A 26,227-nucleotide genomic window follows, 5' to 3' on the forward strand; every position below is an offset into this window, starting at 1 on the left:
CGAGTTTTTATTCGATTAAGAATAAATAATTTCATTAACACACTCGGTTTTTTGAGATAGGAAGTGTTAAATTGTGGTTAAATGCAAGTGTTGGTTATTGAATGGTGGCAGCAGATATTCCCATTTTATTAAACTATTATGGCTGAGTCTGTTTTATCAGAGAAAAATATAAATTAAATAGTGATAAGACTGATAAAAATTGCCGTCCTGATTGTGCCGTCCCTTATATGTTATTTGTATAAATGTGAAACAGGGCTTGTGCTTTTGTGATGCGGTCGTTTTGAGTAAATTAATAGCAACCGATAAAAATTTTCCCCTTTTGCATGCAGAGTTAAATAATGAGTGACAGAAGCCAGAGTGTTGCAAAAGACGAGGATAAATCAAGTCATAAGGTGCAACCTAACCACGACTTTGCTGTGAAATTGTTAAAAGACCGACGTGGAAGAATCACAAACGCTGGGAAGTATTCCGAGCGTTACAAAAACTCATTTTCGCATCAAGTCTCCGAGGAACAAAATCAAAGTGTTTACGATCGTTTGCGTAAATCATCGACTGGCGAAATGGCGGAAAAAAGCGACCGAAACAAAAGTAGTAACGCAACCACGGATCTTAACAAGGCACACAATACCTTAACCAGTTACAAGCAGTTTCCGGATGGAAAAGTCCGAAAGTCGCCTCAGATTGGCGGCCTTATCAGGAGAAAAGACGTGAATGTCTACACCGTTTCGGAAAACTCCTCAAGCTCGCCTCCGGTGAGGGGAAATCCGGTGGCCCTCCAGCAGATTCTGGGAGAGCCCAAAGAAGTGAAACTTAGTGTCCAAACGCCGGTTTCACCGAATTCATCGGCCGCGAAGGCGCTTCCGGTTAACGTGGTGGTGAAAGATCGGGACTCGGCAATGGAGCATCTCCAGAAAGTTGAGTGGTATATAAATAAGTTGAACGAGAGGGAGAAGGAATTGGAGAATTTGAAAAAATTCGAAGCTTTGCTTCAGGAAGCGAAGGGACCGCCGAAGAAAGTTGCACCGAAAGTGATGGAGAAGTCGCATGATTTGCTCAAGTCGCAAGAGCACATTCTTAATCCGATCAAGCATTGCACGGAGGTTGAGGATTTGCAGAGAAAGGATTTGAATTTTATCGCAGACGATTCGCAGTTTCAACGAAACACAGGCGGGAGAAAAAGTTTAAACAACGAGAGTGAAAATAAGAGTAAAAAGGCGGCGCCTTTGGATCGCACCGCTTCGGATGCACAAGACAGAGAGCTCAAAATAAAACCACGCATTACTAAACAAGTAAATCGTAACGTTGCAAAGGTATTTCTATTTATTTTCTTAAATGTCTTATCGTAATTTTGATTAAACGAAAGGTGAATAAGGTTCCTAATCAAAAGTGGGAATTATAATCTTATCGCATTATCGTAATGGTGATCAGGTGACGATTTTTATAACAATGTGACTCTACTAAAATAATGTTGAATTATGTCCATGACAAAATACACGATTTTTTTATCAAGATTCTATTAATTCTTTGTTTTTTATATAATCTTATTTTTGTGCGTTGTGTGAAGTGGCTTTTGCAATAATACTATCGATTTTCTTTTTGCAGAGTAATGACAGTTCGGTGGAATCGACCAGAAGCGGTACAGCTTCGACAAGAAATAGACCGAGGGTGGGAGACGAACCAACCATAGGCAAATACAAATTACTTAAAACTATCGGCAAAGGAAACTTTGCCAAAGTGAAATTAGCTAAACATGTCCCAACTGGGAAAGAGGTAGCAATCAAGATCATCGATAAAACACAACTTAACCCTAGCTCACTGCAAAAACTATTTAGAGAAGTAAGTTAAAATAATAAACTTAAAATTTAAAAAATTTCCACTTCTTTGTTACAAAAAGTACGATCAATAGCCTGGATAAAGGCTAATAAACGTTAATAAAGTATTAACTAGTTTTGTAAACGAAGAGGAAACAGTGCAAACAAAAACGAACGAAAGTGTAAATCCAGCTAATTATGTAAGATTTCATTAGTGCAAATTAATATTCAAGCTGGCATTACGAAACAAGCCACATATACTCATTATCAAAAAAACCGATGCACTGGAATGGAGTGGAGGTTGAAATTTCAGCCTTATTGATATACTGAGTGACATTAAAAACATATGCGTAATTATTAAATAATGTTAAATAAACGAGGGTAAATATTTTACACAGGATCGCGTTTTTTGATTATTTAAATTACTAACGCGAAATCAGACCAAAAAATGTCTAAAAAGGAATTTTTATTACAGGGTATGTTAAAAGCACATTTTTGATTTATCTCAAAAATTTATAATCGCACGGTATTCAACGTTGGTTGTTAAATACTTCATATTTTTCTCTATGCTTGCGATTTATTTCAGATTTTTTTTGTTACAATTTTTAAGTGAAATTATTAATTATTAATAGTTGCAAAAAGTATTTTTTTTATCTGAGAGATTTTATTTTTTTTTCTACAAAATGCCACTTGCTTAAAAAAATAATTGAGCAAAAATTAAAGATTTTAAATAAACATAATTTTGGTGCTAGCAACAATTTTATTAAAAAATTTTGCTCAAAACATTTTTTAAAATATTATTGATTAAAATTCTTTTTGTTGATTATTTATTACGTATAAGGGTAAAAAAAATCTGAAAAAATGTACTTACATAGAGAACAAAATAAAGTAGTAAACGCCGATTTCTGTTTAATGACTAGTTTTTTGAGATATACAGTAGAACTCCGATTATCCGGTTTTTTCATGGGCAAAGTCAAGCCGGATAATTGTAAATCACGAGTAATTGAAATAATGATTAAAATGAGTTTAATTATTGGATCTTTTTCATAAAGCTTTTTGCTCTCAGGTTCTACTTTTTATTTATTAATTGTTTTATAAAAAATATCTTTTGATTGATAGCCAAAAGTTTCCATTAATAATTGAAAGTATTGCTGTTTTAGCTCTAAATTGAATACCTACTACTGATGTTTTTAAGATATTAATAAATATACAAGAGTATTTATAGAAAACGTTAATTATACCGATTAAAAACTAAAAAAAAAGAAACAAATTAATAAAATTTTCCTTTATTACTGAATTTATTTCGTGCTTCGATGTCGGTTTTATTGTTTTTTTCGTTTTTTGTGGAAGTAAATTTATTTCCAAATTATTTTAGGTACATAGAAACTACCTAATTTGGTTATATAACAATGATTTGCGATTATCTATAGTTTCTTGAGATTGTTAGAAACTATTTTTTTGTTTTCTTTTGTGTCAATAAATTATATAAAGAATAAAGAAACCGGTAAACGGTTGAATTAAGAATAGCTTCGATAGTTGGTTCATATAACCATGTTTAAAAAAAATAAAAATTAAAATAAAAATAACAATTCAGTAGGAAACACATAATGTTGGTTTTAAAATGACTAGAAACGGATATTCTAAAGTGAAAAGTCTTGATTTTACTTATAGATTTGATAGTTGGTTACCAAGAAGCACAGATAACGATCGGTACGCGGATAATCGAGGTTCTACTGTACTAAAAAATACTTTTTTTAATACTGACCCTCTATATAATTGTAGTATATTTATTATTTATTACGTTATATTGACAACCAAAAAATATGTGACAAGAAAGATTAGTAAACATAACTTATGAATGTTTTGCGAGATAAATATTATTCAAAGAAATGCAACATTAAAATGACGCTTATTAAAAATAATAATAAATTCTGCTGCTTTCTATCAACAGAAGAGTCGTTTATGAATTAAGGAAATATATCAAAAATTTCTATCTACTATTGATATTTATACCTAATTTTTTTTTCAAAATTTAGATTGTTCAACAATTGTGGTTTTATTACTCTTCTATGTTGTCACTACTACTATTGAACTTTATACCCAAATTTTTTTCTTAAAGAAATTATTTGAAAGTGTAGTTTTATCTCTTCCATGTTGTTGCGTTTTTAGTGTCACTTTGTATATTTCTTTAAGATATTATTGCGTTTTTGGGAACAGAAAAGTCGTTTATGTTTGCCTAGGAATTTTTCTAAATATTTTGTAGTTAGATTAATCACTAATTTGGTTAATTATGCTTTGGAAAATTGATTTTCTTAATTAAATTATTTAAAAACATTTTTTTAAATAGCATTGTTAGTCACTCAGTATATTTTTCGAAGACATATATTACCGTTAAAAAATATTAATTTTATTACGAATGCACTACAATGTTTTGTATTTTTCGGTGTGTTAAAAATTCGTTGTTTGTTTTTAAGGTAAGAATAATGAAAATGTTAGATCATCCAAACATAGTGAAACTATTTCAAGTAATCGAAACCGACAAAACTTTGTACCTGGTAATGGAATACGCCTCTGGAGGTGAAGTCTTTGATTATCTAGTACTACACGGAAGGATGAAAGAAAAAGAAGCTCGATCTAAATTTAGGCAAATTGTATCAGCGGTGCAGTACTGTCATCAAAAAAGAATAATACACAGGTAGTTTACAATAAAATTGCAACGTAACAGTATTACAAAATTGTGATTTTTAGAGATTTAAAGGCTGAAAACTTACTGTTGGATAGTGAAATGAACATCAAAATCGCCGACTTCGGATTCTCAAACGAATTCACGCCCGGAAACAAACTGGATACTTTCTGTGGGAGTCCCCCGTACGCGGCACCGGAGCTGTTTCAAGTAGGTCCTTACAATTTTCAACCAATTAAATTGCTCACACGTTTTTATAAATAGGGGAAAAAGTACGATGGTCCCGAAGTGGACGTTTGGTCGCTGGGCGTGATATTGTATACCTTGGTCTCAGGAAGTTTACCATTTGATGGTTCGACGTTGAGGGAGTTGAGAGAACGAGTATTACGAGGAAAATACCGCATACCTTTCTACATGAGCACGGACTGTGAAAATCTTTTGAAAAAGTTTCTCGTATTGAACCCTGCCAAAAGGGCGAATCTTGAAACTATTATGAAAGACAAATGGATGAACCAGGGGTATGTGGGGTTAGTCTTTACAATATTATAGGTGTTGTGTAACAAGTTAGGTTGGTGGTCGCAATTTTTTGTTTCTGATTTGAGGCACTTTTGCATTGGCTTTAGTTAGTAACAAATCGCAACAAATTCTAGAGTAATGAATTTTTTTTGAGATTTTTTAGTAGAAAACTGGGATAATTCTTTAGTTGACTAACTTTTTTTGTTTTTTATTACAAAGACAATTAACCACAATCTGACACTGGTTTTCTATAATTTTAGAGAAGTTTTTGACGTGTGTAACATTTGCTTAAGGGGTAGAATACCCACGCTAGAAAGCATCAAATTTCAACCATTTTCCTCGGTGTTTTACAGCCGTTGTAAGTAACGTTTTTGCAAGTTATTTACAGGATACAATCTGTAGGAGAAAAAGTATTTTAAAATGCTATCAGTGCTTTATTTAATTTTGGAAAAAACTGACAAGAAATTAGAATTTTTTTGGACAATTTTTCTTTTCATTGTGGCACATTTTTAGATGTAGGGGAGCCGAAGTTAGTTTTTCGATTTGCAATTCAATGCTTTAATCATGAAAAAGACTTTTTTGGATATTTGGGAAATCTTAAAATTGGTTAAATTTTTCTTTCACCAAAAACTTCTTTAAGCTATTAGCTTTATTTCAGCTCTTTTTTTTAATAAAAATTTCTCGCATCTTCATAATTTCACTACGCTAATATGAAAAAAAAAAAAGAAGACAAGAAGACTGCAATTTTCTCAGTTTTCTTTTGTCAAAACTAAAACTTGTGTTTATTAGAATCTACGTTTATTGAGTATTTTTTTGAAAAAAAAAATTAGTTTTTAGTTTCATCCAGAAGGTAGATATGACGATGTAACAAAAATTTGTCTAATTTTAATTTTTTCAAAAAACTGTACAGTAGCGACGTTTTTATGATCAACGCAATTGTAAACAAAAAATCGAACTTTGGTTTCGAAAATTTTGCAAAGGAATCAGTTATAAAAAAATGACTCGTGTGTTATTGTTATGTTGGAAAAATAATAATTCTTCCCCTTAAGTTGTCATGCAATAAATCGCAACAAAATCTAGAATAATGAAATTTATTTGAGATTTTTTAGTAGAAAATTGGGCGAATTTTTTAGTTGACTAACTTTTTTTCGTTTTTTTTTTTTTCACACAAAGACGATTAACCACAACCTGACACAGATTTTGATAGAATTCTAGAGAAATGTTCTGCATGTGTAACATTTGCTTAAATAAAACGCAATGTTGGTGTTTCCTTAAGGATATGTAGCCTAATTGACTGGCAATTGTCATTTTATTTGAAGATTACGTTTAAATATAGCAGATTTTTTAGGCTACAAGTTTTCTCCAATCGACGCATTTTGAACTTCTGAACAAACTATCGTTGTGCCAAATATGTGTAGCGTGTTAGAACTTTCACTAACAATTTTTACTTCAATCTTTTAGTGATATAACCTCTGTCAAAATTGTTAGAACGTGGAATATAACTTGAATTGATTATTTAAAACTACTGCCGCGTATTTTTTGTGCTTTGAAATAATCAAATTGAGTTATTTCCATGACTTGTTTGCAAGTTTTGGATTTAAAACATTTTTGCTTATTCACAATAGGGGTTTAAAGACAATTCGGATCCAGATCGCCTCAGATGTTCGACAGAAAAAGATAATGAACAGGTAAATTCTATAATCTATTCTAAATGAATGTTAATCAAAAAAATTAGGGTTGTACCAAGTGAATCGGTTGAAACTTAATTTGTGCTAATAATTGTTTTTTCAACTGATTCATTGGGTATTTTTCGGCGTAATCGGTGTTGCGAAATTTGTAAGTTTTTATTGGGTTGGTGGTTTTAGATAATTAAACTTTTGAATGCCGGCCTCGGGCCACTTAACGGATTAACGTTGTTTGTAATGGTTTTTTTGGTAAAAACTGTTGGCACATCAGCAACTCATGTTATTGATGATTTTAACACAATTTAGCACAATGGTAAAGTTGTCAGAACGCGTCGATTGATTTTTTTTCAATTTTTTATTTTCGAATAATTGATGTGTTTATTTGTGTTTTAGTTACGAGAACGACGAGCTGAAACCATACGTGGAACCAGAGGCGGATATGAACGACCCTAAACGAATAGAAGCTTTAGTCTGTTTGGGTTTCAATCGATATGATGTTGAAAACTCGTTGGATTCACAAAAATACGATGATGCTTACGCTACGTATTTACTACTCGGACGAAAGAGTACAGATGTATGTATTTTTCACAAAAATTGATTTACTGTATTTTAAATTACTTTTGGTTGACAATTGTTTTATCTAAATAGTTTTTCGCAAAAAAATGCGCTTTGATAATGCATGCAATACAAAGCTTTATTTAGTTTATGTTGAACGTACACATAGTTATTTTACAATTGAATTTATATAATTATTTATTCAGTTTCTCTTTTAAACAATTCTCTGATTTGCGACTAAAATAAATACAAGAGTACACTTTTTCACACATTTTTACTAAAAATGTATATAATTAAGAGTTAAGAGGTAGAGCGATAAATGAGTTTTTGTTTTTTCTTAATAATTATTATTTAAGTTTAAAAAAAAACAAATACATAGACCTTGGTCTGAAATAACCAATTTTGAATGGTCTATCTTTTTTTTTTCGACAAAAATCACTCATGTGAAGAGATTTTATCGAAACAAAACAAATTTAACTTTAAAACATAATTGAAAGGTAAAAGGAAAAGAAAAATATTAAAGTAAAATAATAACTTGACAAACTTGACTTCAGACAAAAATAGAAATAAAAAAATATATTGCCTTGTGTGATCAGTGGGGAGACCAGCTGCAAATTCACAAAGAATATCAATAATTGATGTATTTTTTATTGATTACAATTCTTTTTGTAATATTTTACGTACTTATTTCACTTCATAAAATGTACTTCTTCTAAATTTAACACAGGCTACACAATAATTGATTTCGACTGTGGTGTAGCAGAGATCAATAATAATAATAAATAATAATAAAAGAAATTAATGCCATTCATTTTGTAAATGCTTACGTTACAAGCTAGACAACGTGCTAAGAACCTGAGAAAAAATTGTTCTTGATTTACGAAATTTTGTTTCCGGTTTAATGAAATTTGGGAAAAAGTTTTTATTTTATATTTATTTATGTTCAAATGCTCTAAAAAGAAAAAAAGTTACACTATTTTCCATCCAATTTAACAATTTTTTACTTTAGATAAAGATTTTTTTTTAAATAATCTATTTCAAACTGAAAATGTACATGGTTGTTTGTAAAAAGCACGATAACATTACTATCGATCAGATTCTTCTTCTTTTTCTTTAGTTTTTAGCATAGTTTAGCAAAAATGCATTTAATTACCAGAAAAATACAAAAATTACACTATTTTTGTATGAAAAACGTGTTATATAACGCAATAATTGTAAAATGATATTATTTTCGATTCATTTTATTGATTTTTTTTAATTAAGTTTATCAAAGATTTGCACAAGATTTGCACAAACTTTAAAAAAATTCAAAAGTGTTTTTCAAATTTTACGTGTAATTCTTGGCGAAATTTTTACTAAACAACTTTTGTGTCTGAAAATATTATAAAAACAGGCTTAATAATACTGTACTTTTCGATCAGTTTTTTTATTTATTAGCTGATTTTTGAGAAAAGCTCTAAACTATAAACTTTATTTCGGCTTATTTTGAAATAAACTATTTAAAATAATTGTGTTTCTGTTTTAACATGTTAAAACGGTCAAAAAAAGAAAAAAATTTGAAATTTTTACTTGGTTCTGTTAGTAGTTTTGATTTTAGTAAAATCTCACACATAAAAAAATTCGATATTTTTTGGTTTAATTTTGTTTAAATTTGGCGAAATAATTGCATTTTTGAACATTGCCCTAAGATGCTTAAAAATGGAGAAATAATATAATTGTTTGGCTAATTGAGTGATTTCTCATTTTTATCTAATAAAAATTTCGACAAAAATTAAGTTTGCTTTGTTTAAAGACTCGAAAACGACACTTTTATCCAACTCGACGATTTTTTTGAATAATTTTGTTTTTGCAAAAAAATAATAAACCAGTACAGTTATTGTAAATTCTTACATTGAGCTTTAAAAGAAGTTTCGTGGAAATAATGATGATTTTCTTCGTCTTCAGTTTACTATTTTCTACTTAGGACGTTTTCTACAAATGGATGAAATTGGTTCAATAAAAATTAAAAGTAATATGTGTACGATAAAATATAATGGGTGTCAATTGCAGGTTATTTTTAAATTTTTCCCAAATACAAAATTAATCCTCTATTGCGTTCTGAATGTTATCAACTTTCTTGTGGTAATTTTACGTACCGTTATTTTATTATTATAACGATTTTACGTACTATTGTAATAAAACAATTTTGATGCAATTAATTAAAACGCCCTAGCAAATGTAATGTACGTATTTTTGGTTGCACCAGAAAATTAGAAAATTAAAGAAATTATTTATAAAAATGTTTAAATTTTTTTTAATTTTTTAAAAGTTTTTTATTGGTGTTCCATTGTGCATTTTTTACATTTGAAAAAATTTTGAACGTAGTTTAGACAACATTACCCAATTTTTACTTTAACAAAAAAGTGTGTTTTGTTCTGAATTAAAAAAATGGTTCTACCGTTTTACACTTTTAGAAAAAAAAATGGTAACGCGCATTTGCATTGTTTGGGTCTATGACTTTTTATAGTATAAAAATGAATTCTGTATGATAGTCAATCCTATTGAAAAATTTAGTCAGGGTTTTGTTAGAGATTTAATGGGATGTGGAAACTGGTTTTAATTTATACTTATTGGCGAGTTTTTGAAAAAAATTTTTTTTGCAATTTATTAAAAAAAAATATTAACCACCCATGAATTACTTTTTGAAAAGTAGAATAAATTACTTGGTAGTACCTACTATACTTCTTATTGTCGGTTTGGAAATTTTGAATTAGAATTTTTCAAATTTTCAATTTGTTGGTTTTCCAGCCGGAAAGTGACGGCAGCCGAAGCGGAAGTAGTTTGTCTCTCAGGAACATGTCAGGTCAGCCGGCCGTCGGCGCTCCTCAACCTACGGCACAGAGTCCTTCGCATCGTGGTGTTCATAGATCAATATCGGCAACGCATGCCAAGCCTAACAGAAGGGCCTCTAGCGGAGGTTAGTATTTAAAACTAGTGTTCAATTGTCCATACTGATTTTCTCCTTTTCTGTACCCAGGTGGCACGATAGGTTTGTACAGTTTTTTACCCGCCTTGAATTTTATTTTGTAACGTTTTCTTTTTTCTTCAAATTTTAGGAGAAACGTTAAGAACAGGACCACAATCACAAGTACCTGCTCCACAAAGTAATAATCACCAGTCCGGTTTTAAAAGACAAAATACTGTCGATAGCGCTACGATTAAAGAAAATAGCGCTAGACTTAATGCTAGGCCTGCCAGTGCTCAAGCGAAAACCGCAACCGAAAACAGTAAGTTTTGTGTCAATCGAGTTTTGTCATTAAACCGGTAGTGTTTTTTTTTTTGTTTTTATAGTTACCTTTTCCCTTAGAGTAGTTGTAACATTTCGTTTTTTATTTTTTAAATTAGGTATACAACCTCCAAGTAAAGCTCGAACTGTATCTAAGAACACCGCCTTATCTTTAGGAACTACCGTCGGTCGACGATCTACTATTAGTTACGATGGAAAATCGGAAAGTACGGAAAAAACTAATTTAGCCGCCGAAGTACCGAGGTAAGTTTCTTAATTGTTTCTTTAAATACGAAATTATTCGGTTGATTTTACAAAATTGATTTTTGAGAACTGAATTTTCTTCCATAAAACGTAGTGTTAGTGCTGTTTTTTCTTCAACTAATTTTCTAGCTACTTGCTTATCTAGCTATTTTCTTCTACTCTTTGTTTGTTTTTTCTTTTTCTTTGTCTGAGCTCAATTAAGCAAAATTGATTGCTCTTTTAGGCTAATTTTTGAAACTTCAATTTTTATTTGTTTTTTTTCACACCTAAAAAACGGTTATCTTAACGTCGGTTGCAAACATATCTTTATTTATAAGTCAGAAAATAATTTGGATTTTTTTCCATTTTCAGTTTTATTTTGTAATTCTTTTTTTTATTGTGCTGTGAACGTACAGTCGAACAAAGTGAAAATGACGCCTCAATAAATCAGTCCCTGCTCTGTTAATTATCGTATTGCAAACGAACTAAACTTATTATTTTATTTAACCAGGAAAAAACGCAAAATTTTTTGTTTTTTTTTTTTAGTTCTGCTACAAAATGATTTTTTTGATAATATTTACTTTTAAATTAAATAAAAAGTTTAGTTTTTTAAATAGTAAACAACTCAACATTCTTGTGTTAAAGAAAATTATGCATTAACAAGATGAAATTGACAAAAGACAAGTTATTATTATTACTAATATTATAATTCTTTTTCATAAACTGTTTTGCGAAATTAAATTAAGTAACATATTTATTGTTGCACAAAATTGGCTTTCTTTACTTTAAACTTGATTTTATGTAAAACATTAATATTTTAAATGTTTTATAAAAATTAATAACTATTAATAAATAACTTGCTATTTTTTTTCATAACTATTTGTTATTAATCAGTTGCGACTTATTTGAGCTTATGTTGTAAGAGCTTAGTGTTTTTTAGGTTTGACATCGAAACAAATTAGATTTATATCAATTTAGGTTTGATTTATACTATTTATGCGAAAATTTTTAAACATTAATAAAGATAAACAAAAAAATATCTGGCTTTCCATGGTTGTTAAATTTTTTATTAAAAAATTTTCATTTAACTTGTCGTTTGTCAATGCAAAATAAACTAAAACTTCGAATTAGTTTAATTCTGAATTAAAATTTAATTTCCCTTTCTTTAAAGTGGCTCATAAAAGAATATATTTTGAAACTACACCTAGTTTGCGTTAAAATGATTTATTGAGGCGTCATTTTCACTTTGTTCGACTGTACTTTGTGACAATACCGTTCTTTCAACTTACAGCTAAGACTGTGATTTTAAAATTAAGTTGGCAATATTGAAGACGACGTTACATATTTTATTTTTACGTGTATTTTACGTGGAAATTTAATCAAAGGAACATTATTTTTGTTATTCATTCCGTTAAATTTAAAAAAATTCAATAAACGCCCCCTCACTATTAAAAAAATTGCTTTGCAACTGACGTGCGTTTGTAGTAGTTTTTCGCTTATTTTTTTAATATTAGTTGACTTGTAAGATTTTTTTAATGCTACTCCAATATTTCTCTTTACTAACCGCATGTGCAGTTCTGGTGAAGGTGGGGGCACAGGAGACTCTTTACGGCCTGCCAAAGGTCATGTTAAATCTGCATCTGTCAGTAGTAGTGGACCAGAACCCGCCTCTGATCCGCTACGTTCTAGGTAGGTTTCCGTTATCAAAACTATTATCATTGTTTTTCATGCGAGAAATGTAGATGTTTTAAGGAGGTTTTATGCTGTACTTAATTAGAATAAACAGTTAACTGGTTTTAACTTATTAAACATTTTAATAGTGTTTTGGTTATTATCATGCAGATTCCTTCAAGGTTATTTCCGCTACGTGGAGTAGACGTATTATTTTCCACTTGGTTGTCATTCATTCTGATTGCTTGAATGAAGCGAGGCATAAAGCTTGTTTGCTTTGAATTATTTGCTTATTCGGTTGCGTACTTGAGCATGCTTTGTTGACTTTGCGATATAAAAATACGTAGAAAGAGATTTAAAGATAAATTTCGTAATATTTAGTATTAACTTTTTTGTTTTTAATTAAATAAGAACAATGGTGAATCAGTTGAAGTAACACACTTTTTATGACTGTGTCATTACAACGTTTAAATATGAAACGAGACTTGGAAGAAGCGCGCTATTTGTTAACGGTTATCATTGGGAACAGAATCGAATTCGTTCCTTTGTGTTCTTATCAAAAACATCTATGAGAATTGATGTTAAAAATCGAGTTACTTGATATTTTATCATTTAATTGAATTTTTCTTATTCATACATTGAAATCAGTTTTTTACGAATAAGTGAATCGATCACGTCAAAAGTCAAATAATGGAATATTTTCGTAATGAAATACTTTACAAAAAACTAAATTAACAAAAAGTTCAGTTCACTACGAATACCAAAATACGATAAGACGTACAAATAAAACATTCCAGTTTTTGTAAGTTCCATAAGTTTTTTCTAGTTTTAAGAGAAATAAAAAAATAACTGTATTGAAATAAAGGTGAGCACAACACAAGTAACAAAATACAACCAGATACCACATTAAATTTTTATTAATAAGAGATAAAGGTAATGCAAAAATTTAATCAAAAATAATGTATTTTTTTACTTTTACTAGTTGTCTCATAATTTTTTCAAAACGACGGCGAATATAATCGAAAGAAACATAAATTTAGGGAATTAAATTTTCTCCAAAAAAGTCCGAGAAACCAGGTCTCTATCTTCAACAGTTTAGGTTTAAATTGCTTTAAACTGTTAACCACCGGAATAAAAATAAAAAGAATCAATTTGTAATAATTAGTTTATTTAACATAAATTTCTTGTAGGTATATTTTACCAAATTCGCAGCGTTTTAAAAAATAAAGGACGAAGGACGAGTTTTAATTTTTTAATATATTTTTTTCTCAAGTTTATCGTAAAAAATTTAGTCGGTAGTTTTTTGCTTTTTTTTGCTTATTAAAAATTTGATGAATAACGTTCTTGTCTTTTTTCCAAGCAATTAAAGAATCATAGTTGATTATAAATTTAAAAACAATTAGACGCTGGAAATGGCCTTATGTTTACTCCGCTGTATTTTTTTTTTTATCGAGTTATTTTGTTTCTCATTTTTCTTTAGTTCTCTGCAGTTTGATAAGAACAAAATCTATAAAACATTAGCAAATTGTTTCTTTTAAAATTCTTAAAAAAATAAAAATAAAACAGTATGTAGTATGTTATGCGTTATTAATTATTAATTATTATAGTAAGTAATAGGTTCGTATTTAATGAAGTTTTGTGATTAAATTGATTTTTTGTCATAGTAAGATATAGTAAGTGCAATAAAAATTCATGGATTTTAATTTATTTAATTTTCTTACAAACTTTACTTCTTGAATGAATAACAATTAATCAAAATGCTTTTATCTTTGTACAGGATGTGCAATAAAATTGAACTTTTTTATTATTTGGTTAACTGAATAAACTGACATTGGAAATTCGTTTTCTTTTTTAATGAATCGGTGTAGTTTTGCTGTATTTTTAGCCAGCAAATCAAGTGGGATTTTGTTGATTTTTATTATAAAATCTTTCCACAATATGACATCCAAGTAAACCAAAGAAATTTTTTTTGAAAAACTAAAAAAAAGTTGCGAATAAATTTTAAATTTTTCTAGAATAGATCAAATTTCTACTTCAACGATTTTATGACACCTCTGTCATATTTCCCATAGATAATCAGAGCAAAACATATAGCTGTGATAAAAAAATCTGTGATAATTTTAATTTGTATTTTGTAAATAGTATTAAGGACATAGCCAATAGTATTACTTGCAATAATGTTATGCCGACAACTGATCTTCAACTTAACATACATGTAAATAGTAAGTTTTGTAATTTTAAACTTTTGGAAATGAAAGAGCTCAAAAGTATAATTTTATCTTTCGAAAATAAAATTAATATATATGATTTTTTTAATCCCACATTATTAAAACATTTTTTTTATGTCATTGGTCATGTCCTATTACATTTTGTTAATACATCACTTGATAAGGGTGAATTCCCTGATGCTTTAAAAACTAGTACGATAATTCCAATACCAAAAATTGCTAATACTTCAAAAGCTGAAGAATTTAGACCTATTAATACATTACCCACATTTGAAAAATTGATTGAAAGAGCAGTATATGAACAGTTAGTAGAATATTTTGATAAAAATAAATTACTGTTTACAAATCAGTCAGGTTTTAGAAAAAATCACTCTTGTGAATCAGCCCTGCAGTTAACTGTTACCAAATTTAAAAGAGAAATTGACGGTGGTAGATATGTGGTAGCAGTTTTTTTAGATGTTAAAAGAGCATTCGAAACTATCGATAGAAATATTTTATTAACTAAATTGCGGTGCTATGGTATTGGGGGTAATGTCATTAAATGGTTTGAAAGTTATCTAACAGACAGGAAACAAAAAGTTAAATATAATAACGTTTTGTCTGATGAAGTGTCTAGTGAATTTGGTGTACCACAAGGTAGCGTTCTTGGCCCTCTTTTATTTTTAATTTATCTTAATGACATTGTAAACTATTGTGATTGTGATTTTGTTAATTTGTTTGCCGATGACACATTGGTAGCATGCTATGACACTGATCTTGATAAATGTATTCAAAAAATGAACAAGGCTCTCGAAATACTTGAAAAATATTTTAACACAAATAAACTTAAAGTAAACGTGTCCAAAACTAAAGCTATAATTTTTACAACTAAATATAAATACAACCAAATTAATTTTGCCAACATTAATTTAAGCATATATAACATAACTGTAGAGTTTGTTAATAAATGTAAGTATTTAGGATTTTACCTAGATAGCTTGCTCGATTTTGAGAGTCATCTCGATTATGTTTGTAAAAAAATTAGGACGAAATTGTTTTTTTTTCTTAAGAATATCTACGCATGTGTCAATGCAAACAAGAATTTTAATTTACAATTGTATTGTCCAACCACATTTTGATTATTGTGCCACACTTAGTACCTGCTACGGCCTAGTCATGTTGTACAACTGCAAAAGCTTCAGAATAGAGGAATGCGTATAATTTTAAGATGTAACCGCTTAACACCTATAAAATGTATGTTATCGGCCCTAATGGGGTTTTCTGTGACGCAACGACTGTATTATTCTACCATGATTTTTGTATATAAAATAATTAAGCTTGGAGTACCAGAGTATTTCAGTGAATATCTTATTTGCAGAAATAGTGTACACAATTACCAGACTAGGGATTCTTCCAAAATTAATGTTCAAAGTGTAAATTACCGACAAACAATGTTATCTTTATTTTTTAAGGGTATTAATGAATATAATAAGTTACCAAACAATATTAGAAATGCAGGTACTCTATCTATATTTAAATCAAAAATCAAAGATTATGTGAAGATAAATGTGCAATAAGTGTGACTTTTATCCACTAATGTAATTTTTTTATTTTTTTTTAACTATTGTAACTAGGTTTCCTATTTAATTAATAAATTCTTCTTCTTCTCTGATTGTATTATAGGAGTTACTATTCAACTTAAACCTGATTAAATGAATGGTATAATGAGCTTCGTATAAGCGAGTTGTAATGTAAAATAAAAAGTTAATATAGGGTTATACTAAATAAAATCTGTGATAAAATCCACACCACACGATTAGTTACTTTCATTAAATTAATATTTGTATTAAATTAATAAATTAATTACTCTTTTACATAGTTTTCTAACTGCATATTTGGGGTAAACTGAAATGATTTAACTTTGTCATTTCTACATAACACCTTTACTTTGCTTAAAAATTTTAAAAGATACACTTATTACCTAACCTGTACTTCTCTGTGAAAATTCACAACGATTCACAACTTTAAAAAAAGCTGCTTTTTTAGTTAGGGTGGTGTACACTGCTCTTTTAATGATTTTACATTAAGGAACATCACCTTTTGTTAGAAACACAAATATTTGATTACAAATATTATTTCATTAAATCAAATATAATCGTGTTTTAGTGCAGCCTATTTCGGATAAAGATAATAATATAATTAAATAAAAAGTCACAATGTCTTAAATACAAACATTATAGCATTTTCTTTTATTTCTGGATTTATTTTAATTCTGAGATTGATATAAAAATTTGAACAATAGAATTGAGTGTTTTTCGAGAAAAATATAGTTGTAGTTATCACTTCTCATTGATAAAATCCATAATTTGCAAGTTTATAAACAAAGTGGAATTTCCAAAATAAATTGTATAAAATAATTCCAATTTTAAGTTCAATTGGTGGATTCGCATGCGATCAATTTTGAATCATAATTATGTTTTATGTTTTGTACTTCAATTAACTTAATAATAAATAAGCAAGGAAACTGGAGATACATTTTTAATAAAACTAGCAGTTTTTATTGTAATATATTTTTTTTAAATGAATACAATATTTACAACAATCCGTTTTGGACATTCATTGAGTATCATCTTGTTAGAAACAGATGTTTTTTACAAATATTTGATCAAAATAAATGTGATTGTGCTACTGCAGACTATCTTCGGAATTTAAATAATAATTAAATAAAAATTGTCTCTTAGTGTAATGCTTCCTTAAAACGTTGTCTGTTGAGATACAAACATTACAGCATTTTACTTTTTTCTCTCTCATACTTGTTTCAAAATTGCTTACATATTTGTGACTGTTTTGTATTTCTCTTCCATGTTGTCATTTGTATGAATATTTTTAATGTTTCTTTCCTACTTGTAGTCGCACAAGTGCATCGCCGGCGACGACAAGGCAGCCCGCATTCCCTAGAAACACATCGTCCAGAAGCACGTTCCATTCGGGACAAACCCGGCCGAGAGCTACTTACGCGCAAGGCTCTCCCGGAGACTCGCCGCATACGAGACCGTCGTTCTTTGCAAAATTCAGTCTTCGGGGCTTTACAAAAAGGTTAGTATCGCTATTTGCTTCAAACAAACTTGTAAATAAAGTAAGACCAGACGAGAAAAGTTTTACATTATCTACAGGTTGACTATTTTTTTTTTAATAATTGTACCTCTCCCGCTTAAATCATGCTTTTTGTTTGCTTATTTCATTGTATACATCTATACTGTACTCTAGTTTCATGTACGCTGGGTTTTCGTTCTTTTTATAAATATAACATTTTTGGCTCAGGTTGTTGACTAATAAACGAGTAATATCACAACTTTTATTTTCTGACTGCACCTTCCTCTAACTCCTCGTGCAAAATCACTAAATTAGAGCATAAGTGGTAATTACTTGTGGATTTGTGGTTGTTACAGTGTTACATCAGTTAATTTTGCTCATTTCATTTCATGTCGACACAATAATGATAATTGTGAAACTCACTAACTAAAATTTGTAATCCAAACGATTGTTTTATTATGCGATAATTTACGGGGTGAATTTGATAGTTTTGCGGATATTTTAAGGTGTGATAGAAGAGCTCAAAACAACTCAACTTGTTTATATCAAGCGATTTTTTTAAATTTTGATCTAGTTATCTATGATAGTTATCTCAGCAGTGAAATGTGTTGTGTAAATTACTTCAGCATAAAAAATTTAAAAAAATATGTGGGAATGTTAACGTAACTGTCATGGATAACTAGATCAAAATTTTAGAAAATCTTACGGTAGTTTCTAAGATACAAAGGGCGAAACTTCCACTTACGTAGTATAAGAAGTTTCCCTATTTTGAGTACTTATTCTGATGTTCTCGTGGCTAAAATTGATGCAAAATTTTTACTTCTTTTATAATTTTTTCAATCTGAAAATTATAAAAAAAAATAATTTATTAGGTTTTGAAAAACTAACCTCGAAGATATTTTTTTGCAATATCTCAGAAACTGTGAACATTTGCATAAGACAAGTTGAGTTATTTTCACTACTTTTGAACTCTGCTATCACTTCTTAAAATATAAGCAAAACTATTAAATTCTTTTTGCATTAATAAACGACACTTTTGGCTATCAGATTTTTTTATTACAAAAAAATCACAATACAAAACAGAGAACGTTTCGGCATAAAATTGCCACCATCATCAGCTACAAAGATTACACATAAGTTAATACATAGGTGTAAAAATAAAGTGTGGAACCTACCTCTAAATTACAATTACATAATAAACGAACGCTTTTAACTCTGTCTGACCTTACTTTTTTAGGGTGGTTAAGATTGGAGCTATTTGTTTAATACACTTTTTTCTTTCTTTAAATAAATGTACATGGATTCCAATAAAAGTCTCTTACCCCAAATTGGCTCATTATGTAATATTTTTGCATCGTTAAATTTAAAATTATGATGGTTACATAAGGCACTGGTCTTTATTTAAATTTTGGCAGTGGTATTTGTGTTGATAGATTCTTGGTTTATTATATTATTCTTGTATATTATATTAAACTTTAAATTTCTGAGAGGTTTCGTATACATAACTGCATCACATTGTCTACAATATTTATTATATTTAGTTATTATTAATCTCTAATTCTTTAATTCTGTTATTAATGATTTTAGAAAAGTATTTAATTGGATAATTATTTTTTATTTGTGTTAGTTATAATATTTATGTTGGCTTGAATAAGTAATAGAACGGCTCGGTCTATTAATACATTATATGGTATTTCTTTTATGTTTCATTGGTGTAGGAAAGAAAGTTGGTTTAAATTACATTATTACCGTTGATTTCAGCGGCGTCTGAAAAGTTTTTTTTTTTGTTATTACATGTGGATTTTCAAATCATTATTATTTATAATGGAACTTTCCACTTTTGGTAAAACAAGATCAGCTATGGGGTTATTTAGACTAAAACCCGTAGGGGTGCCACCAATTTGTTTATAAATTGTGTTATTATAAGTAAAAGTGGAGCTATCAAGACATTAATTGACTTTTATAATGAACTGTTTTTCCGATAATTGTGTCTGTTGGTTTATATTGTGCCAATTTTTTTTATAATTTGTACAACAAGATTTTAGGAATACTAGGAAATAAAGAAGTAACATCCAATGAACAAAATTCATAATTTGGTTGAATATTTAAATCTTTAATATCTTGTACAAATTGGAACAATTGTGAACTGATGTCATTGAGCTGACTTTACTTAGGATGTGGGATAAAACTTTAGCTACTTTATACGTGCATGTGTTATTGGTGGATGTTATAGGTCTAAGAGGAACAGACTTGTGTATTTTAGGTTTCAAATACATTTTACCAAAGTTTGTTCTGTGTCTTTGAGACCCTGCATTTGTTATCTAGGTTGGTTAAACTACAATTTTTTTATTGGTAATCTATTTTGCTTTTCAAAAACGCGTGTTTTTTAAAGTGTCCATGGCAACATCAAAAAAAGTGAAGAAAAATGGCAACTTTTTAATGATTTTTTATTATAGTCACAATCATTCCATGATAACGAAAGGTATACATACTATTCTCACGTTATATTATTTTCATTTACCGATAAAAAATAACGTAAGAATTCGTGAATAACTGGTCTTTAAATCACTTGCTCTATTTCGAGCACTCCGGCTACGCCGTCGTGCTCGAAAAATCGCGCGTGTTTTAAAGACCTCAGTATCCACTTATACTTTAATATACTATTTCAAGCTTTGTATATGTTGATCAATGATCGCATGTGCCAATTATTATTGTAAACTTGCAATAATAACACTATAGGGGAATTATATACTTATTTTAAAGATAAAATCAACAAACTAGAGAAAAATAATATAATATACAAAATCGATTGTGGTCAATGTGTCTCAGAAATTTAAATCAAGAGTCTATCAACACAAATACCACTGCCAAAATGTAAGTGAACATCACTGGGCGTTATGTAACCATCATTTTCATACAGGTCACAATTATAAGATTAATGATGCAAAAATATTACATTATCAGTCAATTTAGGGTAAGAGAATTACTCTTATTATTATAATCAATGTTCATTTATTTAAACAAATAAAAAAGTGTTAACCATAAGTCAAATATGCAACATTTTAAACATATAGCTTCAATCTTAGGCATCTTAAAAATGTATGGTCAGACAGCCACTGCTAATTTCGCATTTTAATGTGTTAAAGGCGTTCGTTTGTTTCGTAATTCCACGCTTTATTTTTATTTCAATGTTTTAACTTATGTGTAATTTTTGTCGCTGATAATGGACCTGATAGCCAAAAGTGTCATTTGTTAACAAATACGGAGGTCCATAAGTAACTATTTAATGCGATAATTATAGTTATTGGGCTGTAATTAAAAATGACCGAGTTGGTGATGTGCTGCGAGACTTGTGGTGGAAGAGGAGCAACCGATCGGTATTTTTTGTGTTTTCTTTCTTGTGAGAAATTTTGTACATATTGTGTATTGTTGATGTAACGCTTGTAATAACCGTTTGGGATTTGTGTGTGCGAGTGGTTCGTCCCTTACCGGCCATATCATGATGATCAAGATTATTTCTGGTTCAGGAATTAAGGGCATGAGGGACGCACCACCGCATGCCCGATGCCTTCACCTCTCTACAACTACTGCGATCGCAACGGACGCCGCAACTCGACACGTTCTGAGGAAGTGTGGTGGACGATGAACGCTGCGACAGTGATTTTAGTACACTTGTTAAGATATTTTTAAGAGTTTATAGTCAGTTTTTATTTATTCCTTTGGGTCTTCCTTAGACTTGTTACTATGTGCTAATTTTGTCCGAAATTGAGTCATAGTTTGTTTTCCTTTGTTATCTTTTTATCAGATGCCTTGTTAGCTGATAATTTAAGATAGTTTGTTCTTTCTCATATTTTAATAACCAAAGTATTCTACACTATTTTAATTAGATATTTGTGTAAAGGTCTCCATACAATAATAATCATAAAAGTATCATTCGCTATTTTTAATTATAGCCCTAACTAACTAATGTGAACAACACCTCATCAGGTTCCAGGCCGTTTAAAATTTAATTATTTGTGCTTCTATTATATTTTATTAATAGTGAGTTGCAATATTAGCGCAGAACCTACTAATTTTGCACTTCCTTCGCTTTATTTCAAGTTCGGAATTTTGTATATTTTATTACACTTGTTAATAGACAGGGCACCTTTTTGTTTTTTTGATGCATTTTCTAAGCGCTTCGTCTTGTTATCCAAAATTATATTCATTACTAATGTATTTCATCTTTGTGTTTCTTATCATTTTGATTTTGTTATTTTCAGAGCATTAGATCCCACCCAACATGTTAAATATAGCAACTCACCATTACCTACTGTAGGGTAAGTTGACCACAGGACGGACAAAATCGAAAAATACACATACGTGCCATAAAATCAGGACACGAAGATTTTGATTATTGATTTATTTGGTTTTGGTTTTCTAAAAACCAGTGGAAATTTTTAATTTCAGCCGATCAAGAAATTGAAGACTGGACGTTTTTTTTTATTTAATGTTTGAAAGAATTTCGAATGTCCAGAGTTCGATAAATTAGAAATTTAAGGTGGAAGTATACTGAGCACACTGTCCAAGCGACCGTGCGAATGGACAAATTTGAATCTCTAGTAAAAAAAAAAGATACAAGCGGTTTTTTTTGAAAACGGATGATGTTCCTAGGTTAAAACATTACCTTGTAGACCAATTTCATCTTGTTTTAAATATTTGGAACGAAGTTTTGTCGGGTTAAACAGCTTCATAATTGTTTTTAGAGAAAAATCTTATATCCAGTTGGCATGACAAGAATACAGTCATAAATTTAGTAAGTCTAATACAAAAAAAAATCAAAAAAATTCGTACCATTTTTTAATAAAAAATTAAATGACAAAAAAATAAGGTTATTTCATTTTGTTTTAAATGATACGAATTTTTTTTTCAAATTTATATATAGGTTGATTCTTTTAGGGCCTACATTAGAAACTTTGTAACTTCTAATGTAGCTAGAACTTTAACTTTTGTATACGATCCAGTTGATAGTACTTATCTGTCATAATTTTTGACATATGTCAATTTTTTTGTTTGTAGGGGTTTATTTAAAATATCACCGCTTTGCGATAAGTGAATAATTTCTGTTGCATTTGATAACCGAGGGTTCGAAGAGCCTTCTAGAATTTTCAAAATTGTCAGCTTGTCAAAATTCAAGGCTGGTATGATTTTTTCAAAGTGGTTATTAAAAAACGGCTATAACTCAGTTTTTTTTTCAAATGGAATGACCCTATTTTCTTAAGGCAAAGTAAAGAACTTCGAAGTTTATCGTGACTTTTGTTAATAAGTTTTATACGTATCTTTCCTGTTTTTGAAATACAGTGAAACTTCTCTTAAATGGAAACCTCCGAATAACGGACACTTCTTCAGAAGGGACATTTTTGTAGGAACGTAACAAAACTTATATTAAAATTTCTCACCTCACATTTAGTGGACACTTTTCCACAACGGACAACAATTACAAATTCCCCATCGGTGTCCGTTGTTGAGAGGTTTTACTGTAATCACAAAAAAACGGTTTTTACATTGTAATTCTTATCATTAGTCAAGTAGGCCTTACAAAATGGTTTACAATAATTATCAAACTCCAACATTTTATTCAGTTTTAAGCTGATTTATTATCGAATAAGCTGTAAAACAATAATATTTAATTATAGTTTATTATAACTTAGTGAATTTTGTAAAGTAATTCAATCAGTCTTCCTTCGAATTTTGAACTTTTTGAATGAAAATAGTGGACAGATCGAACATTTTTTTATTAATTGTACAACTTTATCGTATTTTTTGAAAGTTTATTCGATTAAAAATGAAAATATTGAGCTAAAATTCAGTTTTTTGCAATTATTTCAGCAACTGCGATAGATAGAAGATGTTGATAAAAGTCACCATAAAAATTGATGTTCTTTTGATTGCCATTGAAAAAACAAGGTTATTTCACTTGAAAAATTTGTGTTTTTTGATCATTAATAAAAAAAAATCATAGTTGCCTTACAATCTGACAATTAACAATCCTGAAGATTTTAGAAGACTCTTCGAACCTTTTGTTATTAAACGCAAAGAGAGTTTTTCATTTATTGTAAATAGTTCAGGAGCTGTGATATATAAAATGAACTCCTGCAATTGAAAATTTGTTTTAAAAAAAATTGGCATACGTCTGTGACAGGTAAGTACTAATAACTTGGGAAATTTTACTCATAGTGTTGGTTACAATTTATAATTTCAAAGTTGGCGCTAATTTCTTATCGCTCTGAAAGTTTAGCTCTTATGAAAATAATTTAGTTGAACTCAAAGTGGTCGGTTTTAAAGCTCTAGCTACACCAGAAAATGTTTCTATGAAAAGAATCTACCTGTATATTGTTGCTAAGGCCCTCAGAGATATTTTTGTATGCGGTTTGAACTTCTTTTTTATAGAAAAATAAATCATTCGAATTTTTAACCCGTTTAAACTTGGATACTAATATTTAAAATGAGGTAAAAACTGACCTGTGAGGTTATCATTTATTTTAGGAACAACTTCCAGTTATATAGAAACCATATTATTTATTACTTTTGGGTTCACTTTACAAACGTTTCTCAGTATAGTTCAACCTTAACAAATAAATTATTAATGTATTCTCACTTTCTTCTAAATTTTAGTTTTGTGAGGGAAGTTAAATTTACAATTGTTAAACGTGCAAGTTAAGTTTTTTCGTCTCGAGATTGAACATTTTGTCCTCCTGACACCCACCAGACTAAAATTCATAGCTTGCAAGTCGTAACGTTACCTAATTTAAAGCTTATCATAATTAACTGTCACAACTTGTCCACGCTGAAGGAACGAGCAATTTTCGGAAGTTTGTTGTTCATCCAGTGTCGAAACGAACGATGTAGAGTTAGTTAGACGAGATAGTTTGGAGTTTTAGGTGGTTTAGCGCGTAATTAGGTGATAACCGTTGTGTTTTTAGGGCTGGTGGAGCACAAAACGACGACCAGGTGAAGCCACGATCTCTGCGCTTCACGTGGTCGATGAAGACGACTTCGAGTCGAGATCCGTCGGAAATAATGGCCGAAATTCGCAAAGTCTTAGATGCGAATAATTGCGATTACGAACAACGCGAGAGATTTCTCCTACTTTGCGTCCATGGAGACCCCAATACCGATAGTTTAGTGCAGTGGGAGATTGAGGTCTGTAAGTTGCCGCGGCTGTCGCTGAATGGAGTGCGCTTCAAGAGGATTTCAGGTTTGTGACTATAATTTTCTTCAGTTAAATTACAGTGGTGGCTTCTGTGTTTAAAATTAAGTGAAGAGCTAATACAAAAATTACAAAACAATTTTTATGTTTTGTGTAGCGATTAGCCTCCAACATGTTCTCAACCCTAAATGTCTGAGTTATCGTATCTACATGATGCGAATATATTTAAATTACCTTTCTTAAAAAACGCTTATTTAGTGAAGTCTGCTTTTTAATACTGCGGGAAATGTCTAATTTAAGTCGTTGTACGAGTGAGAACCTACTATTTTGTGATAGCGTAGGTAATTTATTCAAAATCATTAATTTTGCATTCTTCAAGATGTCTAAGAACATTTTAATGTACAAAACTTTTCTCGCGAAACATTAAATACACCGAGACACATCTGTAATACGAATATTACGTATTTTTGCCATTACTGAGAAGGTGTTTCAACCAAAAAATCTATTATTTCGCATAAGGATACTAATTAACTTTTCTTTGAGGGAATTTTTTTTACTTATTTTAGAAAAACGCCGAAAATTATCAATTATGAACGTCGAAAATTACATGGTTTTGAGCTAAAAGTCACTTATTTTGATTTACTTGATTGATCAGTAGATTTACTTGATTTAATAAGAGAGAACTTAATTTATGGCCAAATTTCTTTCTGAAAGCCGAAAAACTACGTTTTGGTTTTTCTATTTTTCAATTTAAAAACACACTTTTTTGCGAAATTTTGCTCAAATATTGAATATTCTTCTGATGATTGTTACTTTTTTTGAGCATGTTAGCCCTTACTTCACATAAAACAGGCTAAAAAATCCCAAATACATCGAAATTAACGTTCTTTTGGTGTGTTTTTGAAATGAGTTTCCGTTCACTATCGGTAAAACAGGGTGAAAAATCTATTGCTGAAAATTCACTTACTTTGCGAAATATCTCTGTAATAATATAATAATAGGGCAAAAATTTTCAATGAAAGTGGCATTATTTTGCTCTTTTTGGTTCTATATCCTTGTTTTTTTTTAAACTTTATGGAATTCTCTCAAAAGATGGATAGAAAGAAGTAGCTTTTGTTCTGTTTAGTGTAATTAAGGCACTTTTTGGACAAAATTTTGTTAAAATACGCCCGGAAACCATCTAAATTAACATTATTTTGGTCTTTTTCGTAAATTTATCTTGTTTTTAGACACAAAAAAACAACACTGATTTTGTAAAATTCCATCAAAGATGAATAAATCAATTAAAAATTGAAGTAACTTTTACCTG

General features: G+C 29.7%; 1 protein-coding gene across 17 annotated transcripts in view; it reads left to right on the forward strand.

Moving 5' to 3' along the window:
• LOC656926 (par-1 protein kinase) overlaps positions 1-26,227 on the forward strand; it is a 53,553-nt gene that overhangs the window by 23,831 nt on the left and 3,495 nt on the right. For 4 of the 17 annotated variants that reach the window (XM_008193090.3, XM_015978430.2, XM_008193089.3 and 1 more), the window contains 14 exons: positions 1,603-1,836; positions 4,286-4,506; positions 4,560-4,704; positions 4,759-5,021; positions 6,636-6,698; positions 7,089-7,269; positions 10,038-10,206; positions 10,267-10,278; positions 10,346-10,516; positions 10,635-10,779; positions 12,334-12,447; positions 17,547-17,732; positions 21,992-22,048; positions 24,692-24,966. In XM_008193090.3, the coding sequence (XP_008191312.1) occupies positions 1,603-1,836; positions 4,286-4,506; positions 4,560-4,704; positions 4,759-5,021; positions 6,636-6,698; positions 7,089-7,269; positions 10,038-10,206; positions 10,267-10,278; positions 10,346-10,516; positions 10,635-10,779; positions 12,334-12,447; positions 17,547-17,732; positions 21,992-22,048; positions 24,692-24,966 (2,236 nt within the window). Of the gene's footprint in view, positions 1-329; positions 1,311-1,602; positions 1,837-4,285; positions 4,507-4,559; positions 4,705-4,758; positions 5,022-6,635; positions 6,699-7,088; positions 7,270-10,037; positions 10,207-10,266; positions 10,279-10,345; positions 10,517-10,634; positions 10,780-12,333; positions 12,448-17,546; positions 17,733-21,030; positions 21,169-21,256; positions 21,663-21,991; positions 22,049-24,691; positions 24,967-26,227 lie in introns of those variants that run through there. The other 13 variants (XM_008193079.3, XM_008193080.3, XM_015978428.2 and 10 more) reach the window with 12 other exon arrangements.

Source organism: Tribolium castaneum, chromosome 1 (genome assembly GCF_031307605.1).
Source record: "Tribolium castaneum strain GA2 chromosome 1, icTriCast1.1, whole genome shotgun sequence".
NCBI classification, from domain to species: Eukaryota; Metazoa; Arthropoda; class Insecta; order Coleoptera; family Tenebrionidae; genus Tribolium; species Tribolium castaneum.